The sequence below is a fragment of the Papio anubis genome, chromosome 1, assembly GCF_008728515.1.
Source record: "Papio anubis isolate 15944 chromosome 1, Panubis1.0, whole genome shotgun sequence".
NCBI classification, from domain to species: domain Eukaryota; kingdom Metazoa; phylum Chordata; class Mammalia; order Primates; family Cercopithecidae; genus Papio; species Papio anubis.
Window position 1 is genome coordinate 8,496,995 of NC_044976.1, and position 17,628 is coordinate 8,514,622.

The window sequence follows — 17,628 nt, forward strand, 5'->3', positions numbered from 1 at the left end:
GGGGCTCTGCCTCTGCCTGCCCCTCAGTCTCAACCGTTGTCTTCAGGGTTTTTTGTTTGTTTGTTTTTTGGTTTTTTTTTTGAGACACAGTCTCCCGCTGTTGGCCAGGCTGGAGTGCAATGGCATAATCTCAGCTCCCTGCAACCTCTGCCTCCTGGGCTCAAGTGATTCTCCTACCTCAGCCTCCCGAGTAGCTGGGATTACAGGCAGGTGCCACCATGTCTGGCTAATTTTTGTATTTTTAGTAGAGATAGGGTTTCACCATGTTGGCCAGGCTGGTCTTGAACTCCTAGCCTCAAGAGATCCGCCCGCCTCGGCCTCCCAAAGTGTTGGGATTATAGGCATGAGTCATCGTGCCTGGCCTACTTTAGTTTTTTTGTTTGTTTGTTTTGAGCCAAGGTCTCTGCTCTGTCACCCAGGCTCAAGTGTAGTGGCTCGATCATATCTCAGTGCCATCTTGACCTCCTGGGCTCAAGCAATCCTCCCACCTTGACTTCCTGAGTAGCTGGGAGTACAGGAGTGTGCCACCACGCCCAGCTAATTTTTTTTTCCCCCAAGATGGAGTCTAGCTCTGTCACCCAGACTGGAGTGCAGTGGCACGATCTCGGCTCACTGCAACCTCTGCCTCCCGGGTTCAAGTGATTCTCCTGCCTCAGCCTTCCAAGTAGCTGGGATTACAGGCGCCTGCCATCACTCCTGGCTAGTTTTTGTATTTTTAGTAGAGTTGGGGTTTCACCATGTTGGCCAGGCTGGTCTCAAACTCCTGACCTCATGATCCGCCTGCCTCAGCCTCCCAAAGTGCTGGGATTACAGGCGTGAGCCACGGTGCCCGGCCATAATTTTTAATTTTTTTGTAGAGACAAGGTCTCACGATGTTGCGCAGGCTGGTCTTGAACTCCTGGGCTCAAGCAATCTGCCTGCCTCGGCCTCCCACAGTGCTGGGATTACAGACATAAACCACCATGCCTGGCCCAGATTACCTTAGTTTTTACCTGACCTTTTTGTGTCCCACAATCCCATCCAAGACCCCCACATAACACTTAGTTGTCTCAGCTCCTCCTGACTGTGAGTTTCTCAGACTTCCCTGGTTTTTTCATCTTGACAGTTTTGAGGCATACTGGTCAGGCATTTTAGAGAAGGTCCCTCAATTTGGGCTTCTTTTGTGATTACACTGGGGTTATAGGTTCTTGGGAGGAAAAGCACAGAGGGAAAGTACCATTATCATGTCATCATATCAGTGGGACATGCTTTCAGCATGACTTAGCGCTGCCAACATTGGCCTCGGTCACCTGGCTGAGGTCACGTTTGCTGAGAATCTCCACTTAGGTGAAGTTACTCTTTGTCCCCCTTCCCCCTTCCATACTTTACTTCTTGGAAGGAAGTCACCAGGTGCAGCCCGCAGGTGTGGGATGGAGAACTGGACTCCACCTCCTTGAGGGTGACATAAATTCTTTGGAATTCTGCACAGGAGACTTGACTATTCTCTCCCATATATTTATGTATTCAGCCATTTAGCTGTATCAGTGTAGATGCATGGATAGCAATTTTATACCATGGGTTATAATCCAAGGTTACTTCATTCATTCATTCATGCATTTATTTGTTTATTTATTTATTTATTTGAGATGGAGTCTCGCTCTGTCGCCCAGGCTGGAGTGCAGTGGCACAATCTCGGCTCACTGCAACCTCTGCCTCCCGGGTTCAAGTGATTCTTGAGCCTCAGCCTCCCGAGTAGCTGGGATTACAGGCGCATGCCACCACTATGCCTGGCTAATTTTTTTTGAATTTGTTTTTATTTTTAGTAGAGACGAGGGCTTGCTATGTTGCCTAGGCCAGTCTTGAACTCCTCAGTTTAGATAGTCCTCTTGCCTCACCCTCCCAAAGTGCTAGGATTACAGATGGGAGCCACCGTGCCTGACCTCCTTTCTTTCTTTTGTTGCTCAAGTTGTTCTAGCTTTGGCCACTGGAAGCTTTTTCAGTTCATCGCTGTGACCTCCCAGATATGCACCCATCATTGTGGTGTTTTGTTTGGAAGCACTTCTTTTCTTTCTGGAACTTTAAGATGTTCCGGTTTCATCTGTCCTTTTCTTGCCCTCATCCTAGAATTGCCAATTTCCCCAGGAAGCCCTGTTTCCTTTTGTGGAGGAAAATGGTATCAGAAACCAAGATCCAGGCCAGGCGCAGTGGCTCACACCTGCAATCCCAGCACTTTGGGAGGCCAAGGCAGTTGGATCACCTGAGGTCAGGAGTTCAAGACCAGCCTGACCAACATGGTAAAACCCCATCTCTACTAAAAGTACAAAAATTAGCCGGGCATGGTGGCAGGCACCTGTAATCCCAGCTACTTGGGAGGCCGAGGCAGGAGAATCACTTGAACCTGGGAGGCAGAGGTTGCAGTGAGCCGAGACTGTGCCATTGCACTCCAGCCTGTGCAACAAGAGCAAAACTCTGTCTCAAAAAAAAGAAAAAAAAAGAAATGAAAATCAAGATGCTGGCGTGCTGGTGCATCCTCCTTGCTCCTGGGGTGTTGTTGCTTCTAGCTCTTTCCATTTGAGCAAGGAAATGTGTGTGTGTGTGTTACAGGCTTTTTCACATGTGAATCACAGTCCCGCCACTCCCTGGCTCAGCCTGGAACCTTCCCTCTGCTTCTCAGTACTCTTTCGGTCAAACCCCAAATCCTCAGCTGTCCCCTCCCTGATCCTCCTTGCTATCTGCACCCAACCTGGGCCTCCCTGCCTCCAGCATGCCACCATTGCCCAGGGCCTTTGCACCATTTCTTGCCAAAGCCTGTGATGCTCTGGCCTTCGAGACCCACGCGGCTTCTCCTCCGTCAGCTCATCCAGATCCGTGCTCAGCTCCGGTGTCCTGACCTCAGGGAGGCCTTCCTGGCTCTGTAGTCCCCCTTCCCCTGTCTCTTTCCTCCTATCTTACATTTCTTTGCAGCACAACACTGTATCTTATTTTTATTCTTCTTAGTTTCTCTTCCTTACTGAGTATAAACTCCAGGGGTTGTGGGGGCGGCAGGCCTGGGGCTTGTCCAGTGCTGCGTCTCCAGAGCCCGACACACAGGCACAGCTTGCTGCAAGATACACACTTGCTGAGTGAATCAGTGTTGCAAAGCCCAGGTCACCTCCGGTGTATGGAGGGCATGAGGTTGAATCCAGGTGCCTGACCCCAAACTCTGCTGCTCCCCCACTTCCTCAACCCCCTCTTGAACTTTGTATCAGAAGCGGGACTACGGACTCATGGAACCCTCCCCCAGCCCTGGGTCAGAAGGTGCATTATTGTTCCCTTGTGCCAGATGGGGAAACTGAGGCAGAAGTGACTCCTTTGAGGTCACACAGCCGACAGATGGTGGGGCAGGGATGTGAACCCTAGGTAGCCTGGGTTTTGAGTATGTGTGTTTTACAGAAAGAATTTCTGTGGAGCCCCCATCCAGCTGGACCTAGAAACACAATCTTCACCAGCTCATTCCTGCGCTGGAGTCCTGGAGCACTGGGCCACCTCTGCGCTGTCTGCTCTGGCCCAGAATCAAGTACCATCCCCTCCACCTGCAAACCCCACAACCCCTGACCCTCTAAGTCATTCTGCAGCCCACCAGTCACAACCTAGCGATGGAGGGTGCAAGGCCAGAGACTCCCAGCTCCTTTTCCCCAGGTATTCCTGCCTGGCCACCTCTCAGCACTCCTTAGAGCCCGAGTTCTTGCAAGTCAGACTTTCTAGGAGTGGAACCTGACCTTGGCCTTCTTCTCTAACCATCTGCTCCACCTTTTCTTTGCCATCACCCTCATGTGATCCAGGGCAGCAGCTTTCTCGTTGTATTGACTGGAACCTACAGTAAGAAATGCATCTGACATCTTGACTTCACACACACTCACACCTAGGAATGGAACCAAAGCCTGGGGGAGGAACACCCGCCCTTACTACAGGGAGTGCAGCCTGACACCGTCTTTCTGTTCTATTTTAAAATTTAATTTAATTAATGTATTTATTTTGAACCAGAGTCTCACTCTGTTGCCCAGGCTGGAGTGCAATGGTGCGATCTTGGCTCACTGCAACCTCCACATCCCGGATTCAAGCAATTCTCCTGCCTCAGCCTCCTGAGTAGCTGGGATTACAGGCGTGCACCACCATGCCCAGATAATTTTTGTATTTTTAGTGGAGACAGGATTTCACCATGTTGCCCAGGCTGGTCTCGAACTCCTGACTTCAGGTGATCCCCTTGCCTCGGCCTCCCAAAGTGCTGGGATTATAGGCGTGAGCCACCATGCCCAGCCTCTGTTCTATTTTTTTTTTTTTTTGAGATGGAGTCTCACTCTGTCGCCCAGGCTGGAGTGCAGTGGTGCAATCTCCGCTCACTGCAAGCTCCGCCTCCCAGATTCACACCATTCTCCTGCCTCAGCCTCCCAAGTAGCTGGGACTACAGGTGCCCGCCACCATGCCTGGCTAATTTTTCATATTTTTAGTAGAGACAGGGTTTCACCATGTCAGCCAGGATGGTCTCGATCTCCTGACCTCATGATCCACTGCCTCGGCCTCCCAAAGTGCTGGGATTGCAGGTGTGAGCCACCGCGCCCAGCCCCGTTCTATTTTTTTTTTTAACTTGGCCGGGTGCAGTGGCTCACGCCTGTAATCCCAGCACTTTGGGAGGCCGAGGCAGGTGGATCATGAGGTCGGGAGATTGAGACCATCCTGGCTAACACGGTGAAAACCCATCTCTACTAAAAATACAAAAAATTAGCCAGGTGCGGTGGCGGGCATCTATAGTCCCAGCTACTTGGGAGGCTGAGGTAGGAGAATGGAGTGAACCTGGGAGGCGGAGCTTGCAGTGAGCCGAGATGGCGCCACTGCATTCCAGCCTGGGTGACAAAGCGAGTCTCTGTTTCAAAAAAAAAAAAAAAAAAAAAATCTTGACTCACTGAATAGTTCTCCAGCACACTAGCATGTCACAACCTGCTGTTGCTGCTATTGAAAAATGCTCTTGGCCAGGCATGGTGGCTTATGCCTGTCATCCCAGCGCATTGGGAGGCCAAGGAAGGTGGATCACTTGAGCCCAGGAGTTCAAGACCAGCCTGGGCAACATAGCAAGACCTCATCTCCAAAGATTAAAAAAATTAGCCTGGTGTGGTGGCACACGCCTGTGGTCCCAGCTACTTGGGAGGCTCTGGTGGGAGGAGGATTGCTGGAGCCAATAGGTCGAGGCTGAGGTGAGCCATGATCATACCACTGCACTCCAGCCTGAGGAACAAAATCCTGTCTCAAAGAAAAGAAAAGAAGAGAAAGGAAGAAAAGAAAGAGAAAGAAGGAAAGGCCGGGCATGGTGGCTCATGCCTGTAATCCCAGCACTTTAGGAGGCCAAGGCGGGCAGATCACCAGAGGTCAGGAGATGGAGACCATCCTGGCTAACATGGTGAAACCCCGTCTCTATTAAATACACAAAAAATTAGCTGGGATTACAGATGCGTGGCACCACACCCAGCTACGCAGGAGGCTGAGGCGGGAGAATTGCTTGAACCCGGGAGGTGGAGGTTGCAGTGAGCTGAGATCACACAACTGCTCTCCAGCCTGGGTGACAGAGCGAGACTCCATCTGAAGAAAGAAAGACAGAAAGAAAGTGAGAGAGAGAGGGGAAGGAAGGAAGGAAGGAAGGAAGGAAGGGAGGGAGGGAGGGAGGGAGGGAGGGAGGGAGGAAGGGGAAGGAAAGGAAAACTCTTCTAGAGCAGAAACATCCAATCCTGCAAAGCCCAAAGATGTCGTTGTAGAATATAACTAGGATAGCTCAAAAACTCACATTTTCTGAGGGTGCCCTCTGTGTCAGGCACAGTTATAAGCGTTTTACATATATTAATTCATTTAATCCCAACAACAGTTCTGAAAGTTGAGCACCATTATTAGTGTCCCCAGGCTACAGATGAGGAAGCAGACGCGCAGGGAGGTTAAGTCACCTAAGGTCACACAGCTCCACAGTGGCAGGGCCAGGCAGTCTGGTTCCAAAGAAGGTGCTCTTAACCCCCAAGCTTCACCACACTTTTCCTGGCCAAAGCAAAAGGGTAAAGACTCGAGCTGGGTAGTTTCTGCCTCGCCTGGAAGGAAAAGACCCACACCCAGCAAAGTGGGCTTCCTGCCAGGATGGGGCATGGAGGCAGGTGTCTGGAGTCCCTCGTGCAGGGGCTGAAGTGGGCTTCTCAAACTTGCAGCCCCCACTACATGGGTGCTCAGAATGGCTGCCCTGCAATAACCCTTCTTGTGGGCATGCGTGGGTGGTGGTGGTGGTGAAGCCACTCCGGGTTGAGCAGAGCAAAAATGTTTGCAGTGTTTGTGAGAAGAAGCTGTGAGTTGCTTGGCTTTGGGAGGGGAAGTTCTGCAGGACAGGGTTACGGGAAAGAAGAAAGCCTGGGCTGGAGTGGTGGCTCACGCCTGGAATCCCAGCATTTTGGGAGGCTCACTCAGGAGGATCACCTGAGGTCAGGAGTTTGAGACCAGCCTGGCCAACATGGTGAAACCCTGTCTCTGCTAAAAATACAAACTTAGCTGGGTGTGGTGGCGGGCGCCTGTAGGTAGTTACAGCTACTTGGGAGGCTGAGGCAGGAGAATCGCTTGAACCCAGGAAGCGGAGGTTGCAGTAAGCCGAGATCTCACCACTGCATTCCAGCCTGGGTGATGAGGAAGACTCCATCTCAAATAAATAAATAAACAAATAAATAAATAAAGTTAACCTTCAAGAACAGCCATCATCGTTCCTCAAGTTCCTGACAGAATCGCTCGCTGCCTTCCTGCATGCAGTTTCTGAGCTCTCTCGCTTTATTTTTAACTATTGTCATGTGTGTCTTGGAGGAAGCTACCTCAAGTTCCCTTTGAACTGTCAAAAAAATGAACTAGTTGCAGTGGAGAATGGACAGCAATCCTAGAAGAAAAATGGCCCCTTAGCTGCAGGAAAGTCAACCAACATGCATTGCTTATATCAGCTCTGTGGCCCTCCGCTCCTTTCTCAGGAAATTAATACTGATTGGGAAATACTTGGGACACATTTGATGGAAGAGAAAAGAGGTGTTAGTCATTAAAGGGTGGGGCTGGTCAGTGGAGAACAGGCTTGGACGGGCAGAAGCACACTGCAGGCCCTTCCGCAGAGCTTACCCAGACCTCCAGCCCTATTTTTCTTTTTCTTTTCGTTTCTCTTTTTTTTTTTTTTTTTTTGAGACGGAGTCTTGTTCTGTCACCCAAGCTGGAGTGCAGTGGTGCAACCTTGGCTCACTGCCACCTCTGCCTCCTGGGTTCAAGTGATTCTCCTGCTTCAGCCTCCTGAGTAGTTGGGATTACAGACACCCATCACCATGCCCGGCTAATTTTTGTATTTTTAGTAGAGACGGGGTTTCTCCATGTTGGCCAGTCTAGTCGTGAACTCCTGACCTCAGGTGATCCACCTGCCAAAGTGCTGGGATTACAGGCGTGAGCCACCACTTGCCCAGCTTGAATGTTAAATTTAGCTTAAGCTTCCTGGTGCCCCAAGCGAAAGAGAGGGTCATGATAAGTCCCTAGGGTCATGGTTTCAAAAAGGAAGTGTATCAGGTTTTCAGGAAAGTGAAACTTCTATTTTTTTTTTTTTTAGATGAAGCTTCGCTCTTGTTGCCCAGGTTGGAGGGCAATGGCATGATCTCAGCTCACTGAGGCAATTCTCCTGCCTCAGCCTCCCAAGTAGCTGGGATTACAAGTGTCTGCCACCAGGAATGGCTTTTTTTTTTTCTTTTTTTTTTTTGAGACAGAGTTTCGCTCTTGTTGCCCAGGCTGGAGTGCAATGGCATGATCTTGGCTCACTGCACCTCTACTTCCCAGGTTTAAGCAATTCTCCTGCCTCAGCCTCCTGAGTAGCTGAGATTACAGGTGCCTGCCACCACGCCCGGCTAATTTTTTGTATTTTTAGTAGAGATGGGGTTTCACCTGTTGGCCAGGCTGGTCGTGAACTCCTGGCCTCAGGTGATCCGCCCACCTCAGCCTCCCAAAGTGCTGGGATTATAGGCGGGAGCCAACGCACCCAGCTGAAAGTGAAACTTCTTAGGATGGAGGCCTAACGAGACCCACGGCCTGGTGAAAGTAGCAAGGATCTGGAAGAAGTTGTCATAATAGGTATTTATAGACTGTGTGGCCCTGAAAAAGGACTCAACTTTCCTGAGCCTCAGTTTTCTCATCCGTAAATTGGGGATAAGATTTACCTTGCTGGGCAATTGTGGGTATCAGGGAGAAAATATAACTTCTCCTCAGTCCCCGTAAGTTCGTGGTTGGGTCAGCCCACTGTAACAAAAGACAGATTCACACGAAAACCAAGCAAGTTGATTAACACATGCAGTGCACATCACGAGGCAGAAACTGCAATGAAAGGTGACCCGAAGCAGTGGCTCAGAACTCCGGCTTATCCAGAATCTTTGACAAAGAAGAATGAATTTTCAAGAAGTGACAAGACAAGGGAAAGCAGCTTTCGGCTTCCAGTGGTGGGAAACCGCAAGAAGGTAAATATATGGGAGAAAATGAATGGAGGAAGGTTTGTTTGTAGACTCTTCTGGTGCCTCCGAGCTGCTAATCATTGTCTCCAGTAAAGTAGAATTTATGTCCTGTATTTAGGCATGTAAAAAGTCAAGACTGAGCCAGGTGTGGTGGCTCACGCCTGTGGTTCCAGAACTTTGGGAGGCTGAGGTGGGCAGATCACCTGAGGTCAGGAGTTGGAGACCAGCCTGGCCAACATGCTGAAACCCTGTCTCTACTAAAAATACAAAAATTAGGGCCGGGCTTGGTGGCTCACGCCTATAATACCAGCACTTTGGGAGACTGAGGTGAGTGGATCATGAGGTCAGGAGTTTGAGACCAGCTTGGCTAACATAGTGAAACGCTGTCTCTACTAAAAATACAAAAAATTAGCCAGGCATGGTGGCGGGCGCCTGTAGTCCCAGCTACTCAGAAGGCTGAGGCAGGAGAATCGCTTGAACTCGGGAGGCGGAGGTTGCAGTGAGCCAAGAGCGTGCCACTGCACTCCAGCCTGGGTGACAGAATGAGACTCCATCTCAAAAAAAAAAAAAAAAAAAAATTAGCTGGGCGTGGTGGCGGGCGCCTGTAGTCCCAGGTACTCGGGAGGCTGAGGTAGGAGAATTTCTTGAACATGGGAGGTGAAGGTTGCAGTGAGCCGAGATCGTGTCATTGCACTCCAATCTTGGTTACAAAAGCGAGATTCCGTCTGGAAAAAAAAAAAAAAAAGTCAAGACTGGCAGGGCATGATGGTTCACAGCTGTAATCCCAACACTTTGGGAGGCTGAGGCGGGCAGATTGCTTGAGTCCAGGAGTTTGAGAGCAGCCTGGGCGACATGACAAAACCCTGTCTCTACAAAATGTAGCCCATGCCTGTACTCCCAGCTACTTGGGAGGCTGAGATGGGAGGGTCACTTGGGCCTAGGAGACAGAGGTTGCAATGAGCTGAGACTGTACTACCGCACTCCAGCCTGGGTGACAGAGTGAGACCCTGTCTCAAAATAATAGTAAAACAATAATCATCTTTTAAAAGTCAAGATTACACAAATTTAGTTTACAGATCTTAGCTTTTATTCATGATTCTTTCTTATTATTATTCTTATTTTTAGAGACATGGTCTCACTTTGTCACCCAGGTTGGATTGCAGAGGTGAGATCACAGCTCACTGCAACCTTGAATTTCTGGGCTCAAGTGATCCTCCTACCTCAGCCTCCCAAGTAGCTAAAACTACAGGCACATGCCACCATGCCTGGCTAATGTTTTATTTTTTGTAAAGATGAGGTCTCACTGTGTTGCTCAGGCTGGTCTTGATCCTCTAGCCTCAGCCTCCCAAAATGTTGGAATTTCAGGCATGAGTCACCCTGGCCCATTCATGAGTCTAAAATTGGGAGTCCCACAGAACCAGGACAGGTTCAAGGGGCTTCAGTCAGCAACATAGAGTGTTTGTGGATGGAAAACAGAAGTAAGCTATAGAGCTTAATTGGTTACAGTGTTTGCTTTGTTTGAATCAGTTGGCCACCTAAGATCTACTAAAGCTCAGCTGTTGTAACTGACAAAAACTCAGCTATTTGCTACATGTATATACTCTTAAGTTAATTAGTTTCATTTAGCATGAGTGACTCCATATTGATTTGGTCTGCTGGACCCGGTACAGGGGTCTTGTCCCAATCAATGGCTTCCTGCAAATTTTATTTAACAGGCAGAAAGGGGAGAGGATAGAAAGATCTCTTCATCTGCTTGCTGCTTCTTAATTGCCTTCAGCTCAAAAATATTTATGTCAAAGAGGTATATTTTGGGGGGACATATTCTGGTTTCCTTCACGGGGATCAAAGAGAACAATATGTAAGGCACATCTTAGTGCTTGGCGACTTGGCATGCCTCATTCTCCTGGCAGCGTCTTGCATAGTAAAAAGCACGATTTGAATTGCTGTCAGCAAATACATATTCAATGAAGAATTCCTTTGGAAGATGCAAAACCATTCCTCATTTGGCTCTTTCTTGCAACAAACTCTGAAGACCAGAGAGCAGCACTGAAAGTGCAGCCTAGCAAAAGCATGGTTAGGGCCAGGTGTTAGGAAGCCTCAGGACAGGCTGCTCGCTTGGTCGTTAGAGTTCCTTCTGAAATGTCCATTTCTCTTCTGGCTCTTGGCATCCTTGAAGCAGGCTAGAGACTACTGCTAAGGCCCAGTGATCGGAGCCTGGGGTAGGCATGAGGCTGTGAGCCTACCCCAGGAAGGATGTTAGTGTGCATTCCTGGGGACAGGTCCAACGTTCCTTCCAAAAGGCACCCGTGGTCCTTTCTGGCTCCTCTGCAAGTGTCCACTGGAGAATACAGAACCTGTAGCCTGCATCTTACAAAACCTGGACCAGGCCAGGCACAGTGGCTTATACCTGTAATCCCAGCACTTTTGGAGGCTGAGGCTGGCAGATCACCTGAGGTCTGAATTTCAGACCAGCCTGGCCAACATGGTGAAACCCTGTCTCTACTAAAAAATACAAAAATTAACCAGCCATGGTGGCACACACCTGCAGTCCCAGCTACTTGGGAGGCTGAGATATGAGAATCGCTTGAACCCAGGAGGCAAGGTTGCAGTGAGCCGAGATCATGCCACTGCACTCCAGCCTGGGTGACAGAGCAAGACCCTGTCCTAAAAAACAAAAAAACAAAAAACAAAAACCAAAAACCCGGGACAATTTAGAAAGCCACTCCATCTTACCCAAGCCCTCTCCCCTTTCTTGGCTGGAATAATGGTCTCTGGGCCTCTCTCTGTCTCTCTTTTTCTTTTTTTCAAGGCAGAATCTCACTCTGTCACCCAGGCTGGAGTGCAGTGGAACAGTTATGGCTCACTGCAGCCTCGACCTCCAGGGCTCAGGTGATCCTTCCACCTCAGCCTCCCGAGAAGCTGGAATACAGGTGCACACCACTACACTGGCTAATTTTTTCTATTTTTTTTTTTTTTTTTTTTTGTAGAGACTGGGTTTTGCCATGTTACCCAGGCTGGTCTCAAACTCCTGGCCTCAAGTGATCCTCCAGCCTCGTCCTCCCAAAGTACTGGGACTACAGGCACGAGCCATCATGCCTGACCTGGGCCTCTGCTTGTTGCAGCCTCTGGAGCCAGCAGGCACAGGGCCCAAGGTGGTCCTGAGAGGCCCAGGCATCTCTTGGGTAGAAAAAGTCCTTCTTGCCGGGTGTGGTGGCTCACGCCTGTAATCCCAGCACTTTGGGAGGCCGAAGCGGGCAGATCACGAGGTCAGGAGATCCAGACCATCCTGACTAACACAGTGACACCCCGTCTCTACTAAAAATACAAAAAATTAACTGGGCGTGGTGGGGGGGCGCCTGTAGTCCCAGCTACTTGGGAGGCTGAGGCAGGAGAATGGCGTGAACCCGGGAGGCAGAGGTTGCAATGAGCTGAGATCGCACCACTGCACTCCAGCCTGGGCGACAGAGCGAGACTCCATCTCAAAAGAAAAAAGAAAAGAAAAGAAAAAGTCCTTATCTAAGCCTCAAATCCCTCATCCATCCAAGGGACCAATAACAGCTCCTTTACCTCCTAGGCTGGATTGAAGAGGGTGCTTTAAGCCGTTGTTTCACTAAGTAATTGACTGGCTCACCCTTCACCCTATCCTAGAAGGATATGAAGCCACTGTTGTAATCTCAGGGATGGGCTCACCCACCACCCCCATGCTCTTGGTCCACCAAAGCTGGGAGGTCGCTGCTGTCAACCCAGGGCTGAGCAAGGAGGGACTTAGGCCCTGGGCTGTCTCCCCCAGCCTCTCACTCATGCCTGCTGTAGGGGAGGAGGGAGTGGCCTCCTTCTGCCCTCTAAATTCCTTGGCTGGGCTACACATTAAATTTACATAAGAGAGATTAACAAGAGAAAAAGCATGTGTAACTACGACCTATGCATGGGAATCCCACAAAATATGAGACTGGACAAAGGATCAGATGAGTAAAGCTCATATAACATCCTACAAGGGACAGGAAACATTCCTTCAGAAAGGAATAGGGGCTCGGGTCAGGTGTGGTGGTTCACGCCTGCAATTCCAGCACATTGGGAGGCTGAGGTGGGCGGATCACGAGGTCAGGAGTTTGAGACCAGTCTGGCAAACATGGCAAAACCCCTGCCTCTACTGAAAATGACAAAAATTAGCCAGGTATGGTGGTGTGTGCCTGTAGTCCCAGCTAATTGGGAGGCTGACGCAGGAGAATCGCTTGAACCCAGGAGGCGGAGGATGTGGTGAGCCAATATGGCGCCACTGCACTCCAGCCTGGACAACAGAACAAGACTCCTTCTCAAAACAAAACAAAACAAAACAAAAAACATAAAAACCCCACAAAAATCAGCTGGGTCTGGTGGCGTGTGCCTGTAATCCCAGCTACTTGGGAGGCCGAGGCAGGAGAATTGCTTGAACCTAGGACACAGAGGTTGCAGTGAGCTGAGATGGCACCACTGCATTCCAGCCTGGACAACAGAGCAAGACTCTGTCTCAAAAAAAAAACAAAAATAGAGGCTTGGGATCCTGGGGACGTGGTACACAAGTTAAGCGAGAGTGAGGGGAGAAGAGGGTACGGTGAATGAAGCTTGTCTTCCTATGCAGATAAAATTTTTCAGGTAAGAAAAGTTAGCTCTGAGCAGCCCTCTGCTTGATACTAATACTTTACCAATGGAGATTTTCCTTTTCTGTTTTTGACACAGGGTCTCACTTTGCTTCCCAGGCTGGAGTGCAGTGGTGCAATCATGGATCACTGTAGCCTCCATCTCCCTGGCTCAAGCCATCCTCCCACCTCAGCCTCCCGAGTAGCTGGGACTACAATGTGTGCACCACCACGACTGGCTAATTTTTAAATTTTTTGTAGAGACAGGGGTTTCCCTATGTTGCCCAGGCTGGCCCGAATTCCTGGGCTCAAGCGATCCTGCCACCTCGGCCTCCCAAACTGCTGGGATTGCAGGAGTGAGCCACAGTGCCAAGCCTGGAGATTTTCTTTATATATATAAATCATTTTACAAAAGGACAGCTTTTCAGAGCTACTCCTATGCCTTCAGTTTCTAAGAATAATCCCTTCAAAATATGCTGAAGAAGTATATTTTGGGGTGGCACATGCTGGTCTCCCACAGTCATATTTTGGGCGTGTGTCCTGAGCCCCAACACTGGTCACCTCGCAGTGGTGCTTGGGGTCCCTGGGTGCCTAGAGCTGCAGGTTACCCCTTCTCTCTCTCCCGCTCTCAGCCTTTCTGCCGCTGCTGTTGAAATTCTTTCCTGCGTGAAGGTGGGGCGCTTAGGACCTTTATATGGTCGTTTTCCTTCGCATAAAAAGAAAACTTGTTTCGTAGAAGGGCAAGGTGCAGCTTCCAGAGGCACCTGGGATGATGCCCTTCTAGCAGTAGGCGAGCTTGGGGGTGTGGGCGGCGGGGGAAGGCGAGGCCCTGGGGGACCTGTTGTTTTTCCTGTTGTAAGTGAAAAGGAAACAAAGTGGGAAGTGGAGTGTGCGGGCTGGCAGCAGGCGGGGCGCCCCGCCGCGCCCCGCCTCCCTCCCTCGAGGCTCACTCGCGCCCAGCGCCGTCGCTCCGAGCCGAGCCGAGCGAGCCGAGCCGCCCAGCCCTGCCAGCTGCGCCAGGAAGGTAAGCGATCGCCGCTGGCTGCATCACGGGAGGTGGGAAGAGGACCGCGGCCAGGGGCTTTGGGAGCCGCGGCTGCGCTCGGGGCCGCGGGGCTGGCTGGCGGGCGTCTCTGCGGCACACTCAGCCCATGCGCCCTGGCCCTGGGCACCTCCCCGCGTCTAGCGAGCCGGGCCCTGGGAGCCCCGGGGGCCGGGCTGCTGGGACCTGAGCGGGGGCTGCCCTAGAGGCCCGGGGACGTCCCCCGTGGGCCCGCCGAGAGGGGCGCGTGCAGCTCTCCGGCGCCTGCACTGCGCGCCTTGCCCGCCTGGCCCGGCAGCTGGGTTTCGGCTGAGCTCCCAGCGGAGGTGCGGCCTCCCGTGCGCCTGCCGAGGCAAGAGGAAACTGGAAGCGCTCAGCGCGTGCGCTCGCTCCGAGCGCTGGCGAGAGGACCAGGGACCTCCTCTGTACGGCGGCTGGGTCCACAGAGGGCGCGCTGGCGGTGTCGCCCGAGTGCCCTGGCGCGGAGAGAGGGCTGCGCACAGTTCGCCGGCGCCCGGGTCCTGTGCGCCCTTCCCAGCCCGGGCAAGTGGGGAGCGGAGCTGCAGAGGGACCAGGGTGGAAGTTTCCGGGGCTTCCTCCCGACTTGTGGACCAGCGCCCCGCCTCCCCGTCCCGGGCCGCCCGCGCTGTTCGCCGCGTTTGCTGCAGCGGCGCAGGCAAGATCAGCTCCGGATCTGCGGCCGAGCCGGGGTTACGCCGGCAAAACCGCCCCCAGCTTTGCATTTCCGGACTTTTTTATAAAATACTCTTACCCGTAATTCAGCCTGAATGAGGCTTTTTTATAAAAAAATCGAGTTTCCTGTTTTTATTTAGGCTTCCTCATCTGCACCTCTTCCTCTGAGATAGAGAAGAGGGGAACTGGCACGACCTTTCGTGGGCACCAGGATGGGGGCGTTGCGGGGCAGGAAGACGGGGGTCCAGAGAACCGGGGAAGGGCCGCTGGGAGGTCCCGAAAGTGCGCTCTGGGTGGGGCGAGGGTGAAGCAGGTAGGGGCGAGATTTCCGGGGTCGCGGGTGGGGGGCGCCCTGGAGCGGCCAAGATGCAGGTTCCTCGCGTGGCCCCCCTGGGATCTGCCCAGTTTGCGGATGGAGCGCGGAGCTGATGGGCCAGCTCTCACTTGGTGTAGGTGTTCCCTGGAAGAAGGGACTGCGGATCTTGAACCCCACCAGACTCCATTAAGGGGGCCTTCCCTCCGCCTCCTGATAAGTCCCACCTCTGAAATGCTGGGCACAGCTGCGCGTGGATGTGGGGCGGGTGTGCCGCGGGTTGGAGTGGGAGGGGGCTATTTTTCCTCACTCAGGGCTCTCGGAGGGGAAGGTTTACCGCTCCCTGGGGACTTTAAGACCAAGGGCTAACCCCCTGCTTTCTTCCAGGAGTGCCTGACGGTGCCTTGGTGTTCTTGTCAATTGAACGGTACCATACGGACATTACTTCCCAAAGAACTGGTCGTTCTTACCTAGGTGATTTCAGTTGGACAACCGTAGGAACTGAGTGGTGTTGTCTTCATTTTACAGTTAAGGCAATGAAGGCTCAGAAAAGTTAAATAACTCACCAACCCACACAGTTTACAAGTAGCTCCTCCCGAATCCCAGCTCTTTCCGACGCCAGCGCGTTTAATCATCTGGGGGTGCCGTTGCTGGCGGGGTAAGGAGAATATCCTAGTAATTATCTTGGGGGAATTTGGAGGGGACGACTTTTCAGAGGCATCCTCTAAGATACCCTTGAGACTCCTCTGTAACACCCGCTGCTGCCATTCACACCCCTCCCCAATTTGATTGATGTGTTGAGTGGGGCGGAAGGTTCTTTTGGTTGATGAGGCTGCGACCAAACGCAAGGAGATATAAATAGAGCTTTCTCTTTGGCTCTCTCTAGAGCAGAAATGCCAACCCTTTAGCATTTCCATGGCCTGCTGGAGTTTCATTTCTTGATATTAGGATTCCAGCCATCTTGGCTGGTGAGAGGCCTGCTGGCGGCTTCCTGGGCTTGGTCCTCTTTTGGTACTTGCACAGAATGATGGAAGACACTGGAGTGGGCTGGAGGAGTGCTCTTAAAACCCGGTTGTGGCTGATAGCGGTAGCTCATACCTGTCATCCCAGAGCTTTGGGAGGCCCAGACGGGAAGATCACTTGAAGCCAGGAGTTCAAGGTTGCAGTAAGCTATTACAGTGCCACTGCGCACCTGCCTGGGTGACAGAGCAAGAGCCCATCTCTGAAAAATATAACACAACAACCCAGTTGCCTGCTCGAGAGACACCTAAGCTAGCCTCCTTCTGAGCCCCACTTCCCACACCCCTCAGCCCATGTTCAGAAACAGACTACATTGGCCACACTGCTCACTTAGATGTTTCTGGAATTAGGGCACGTGCCCCAGAGGTACTCCCGACCACGCGGATGTCCCCTTCTAGCAGGAAAAGCGCGTTTCTGCGTTTCTGCAGCCTCAGTCCACGCCGCCGGGTCTTTGCACTGAGCTGTGGGCTCCGTTTCTCCTCCGCTACTATGTTTAGCAAGTATTTCCTGAGATCCCATGGGGGCTCAGGGGCTGTGCTAAGAACAGAGCAGGCAGAGTGGGAGGGCATCGGCCCCTGGGGGGCTCACAGGACGGACAGTCCACCAATGGTTGGAGGCCAGCACCCAGAGCCAGTCCGCTGTCGCACAAGAGTGTCCGATGGAATTCATGGGGGTGGGAGTGGTGATGGTGAGAGTCGGTTCCTGCTTCACCTTGTTTTTCTTCAATTGCACAGTGAAAGGGAGAAGTGAATGTGCAACGGATGAAGCAATTCCCCTTTGGCTGGGTTATTTTCAAAACCATTTTTGTGTAGAGAGCAGTTCCCTCCCTCCCTGAGGCCAGCTGCTGGTGTGGGCCTGATGGTGGGGTTTGGGGCCCCAGCAAATGTTTCCTTAATGTGGGGCCTTCAGAAAGTTCTTTCAGGCCAGGCGAGGTGGCTCACGCCTGTAATCCCAGCACTTTGGGAAGCCGAGGTGGGCGGATCACTTGAGGTCAGGAGTTCAAAACCATCTTGGCCAACATGGTGAATCCCTATCTCTACAAAAAAATCCAAAAAAAATTATCTGGGTATGGTGATGAGCACCTGTAATCCCAGCTACTCGGGAGGCGGAGGCAGGAGAATCGCTTCAACCCAGGAGGTGGAGGTTGCAGTGAGCTGATTGTGCTACTGCACTCCAGCCTGGGCAACAGAGTGAGACTCCATCTCAAAAAGAAAAAAAAGAAAAAAAGCTCTTTCAGCCAGGAGGGTGGCTTCAGCTATTCCCCAGGGGACAAGCGTGTTTCCCAGCAAAGCTGTTAGAGAAGATGGTCTAGAAGCAGTGCCCCAGGATGGATGAGACAAGGAAGGGCCCTGTCCACGGGAGGATGGCAGAGCCTGGCTTGAGAGGGAGGAAAATATTGTCATCTTGGTACTGGTGACAGTGTTTCATAATTAGCGAAGGTTGCAAAAC

The 17,628-nt window shown here is 51.7% G+C and overlaps 1 protein-coding gene across 1 annotated transcript; it reads right to left on the reverse strand.

Moving 5' to 3' along the window:
* Positions 1-15,966: 15,966 nt before the first annotated feature.
* LOC101001108 (putative uncharacterized protein PIK3CD-AS1) lies at positions 15,967-17,217 on the reverse strand. Its single transcript, XM_003891078.4, has 2 exons — positions 16,510-17,217; positions 15,967-16,355 (listed from the first exon to the last, which is right to left on the reverse strand). Exons 1-2 carry the CDS (start codon positions 16,746-16,748, stop codon positions 16,091-16,093), a joined length of 504 nt encoding a protein of 167 aa, XP_003891127.1. The 5' UTR covers positions 16,749-17,217; the 3' UTR covers positions 15,967-16,090.
* Positions 17,218-17,628: the final 411 nt, after the last annotated feature.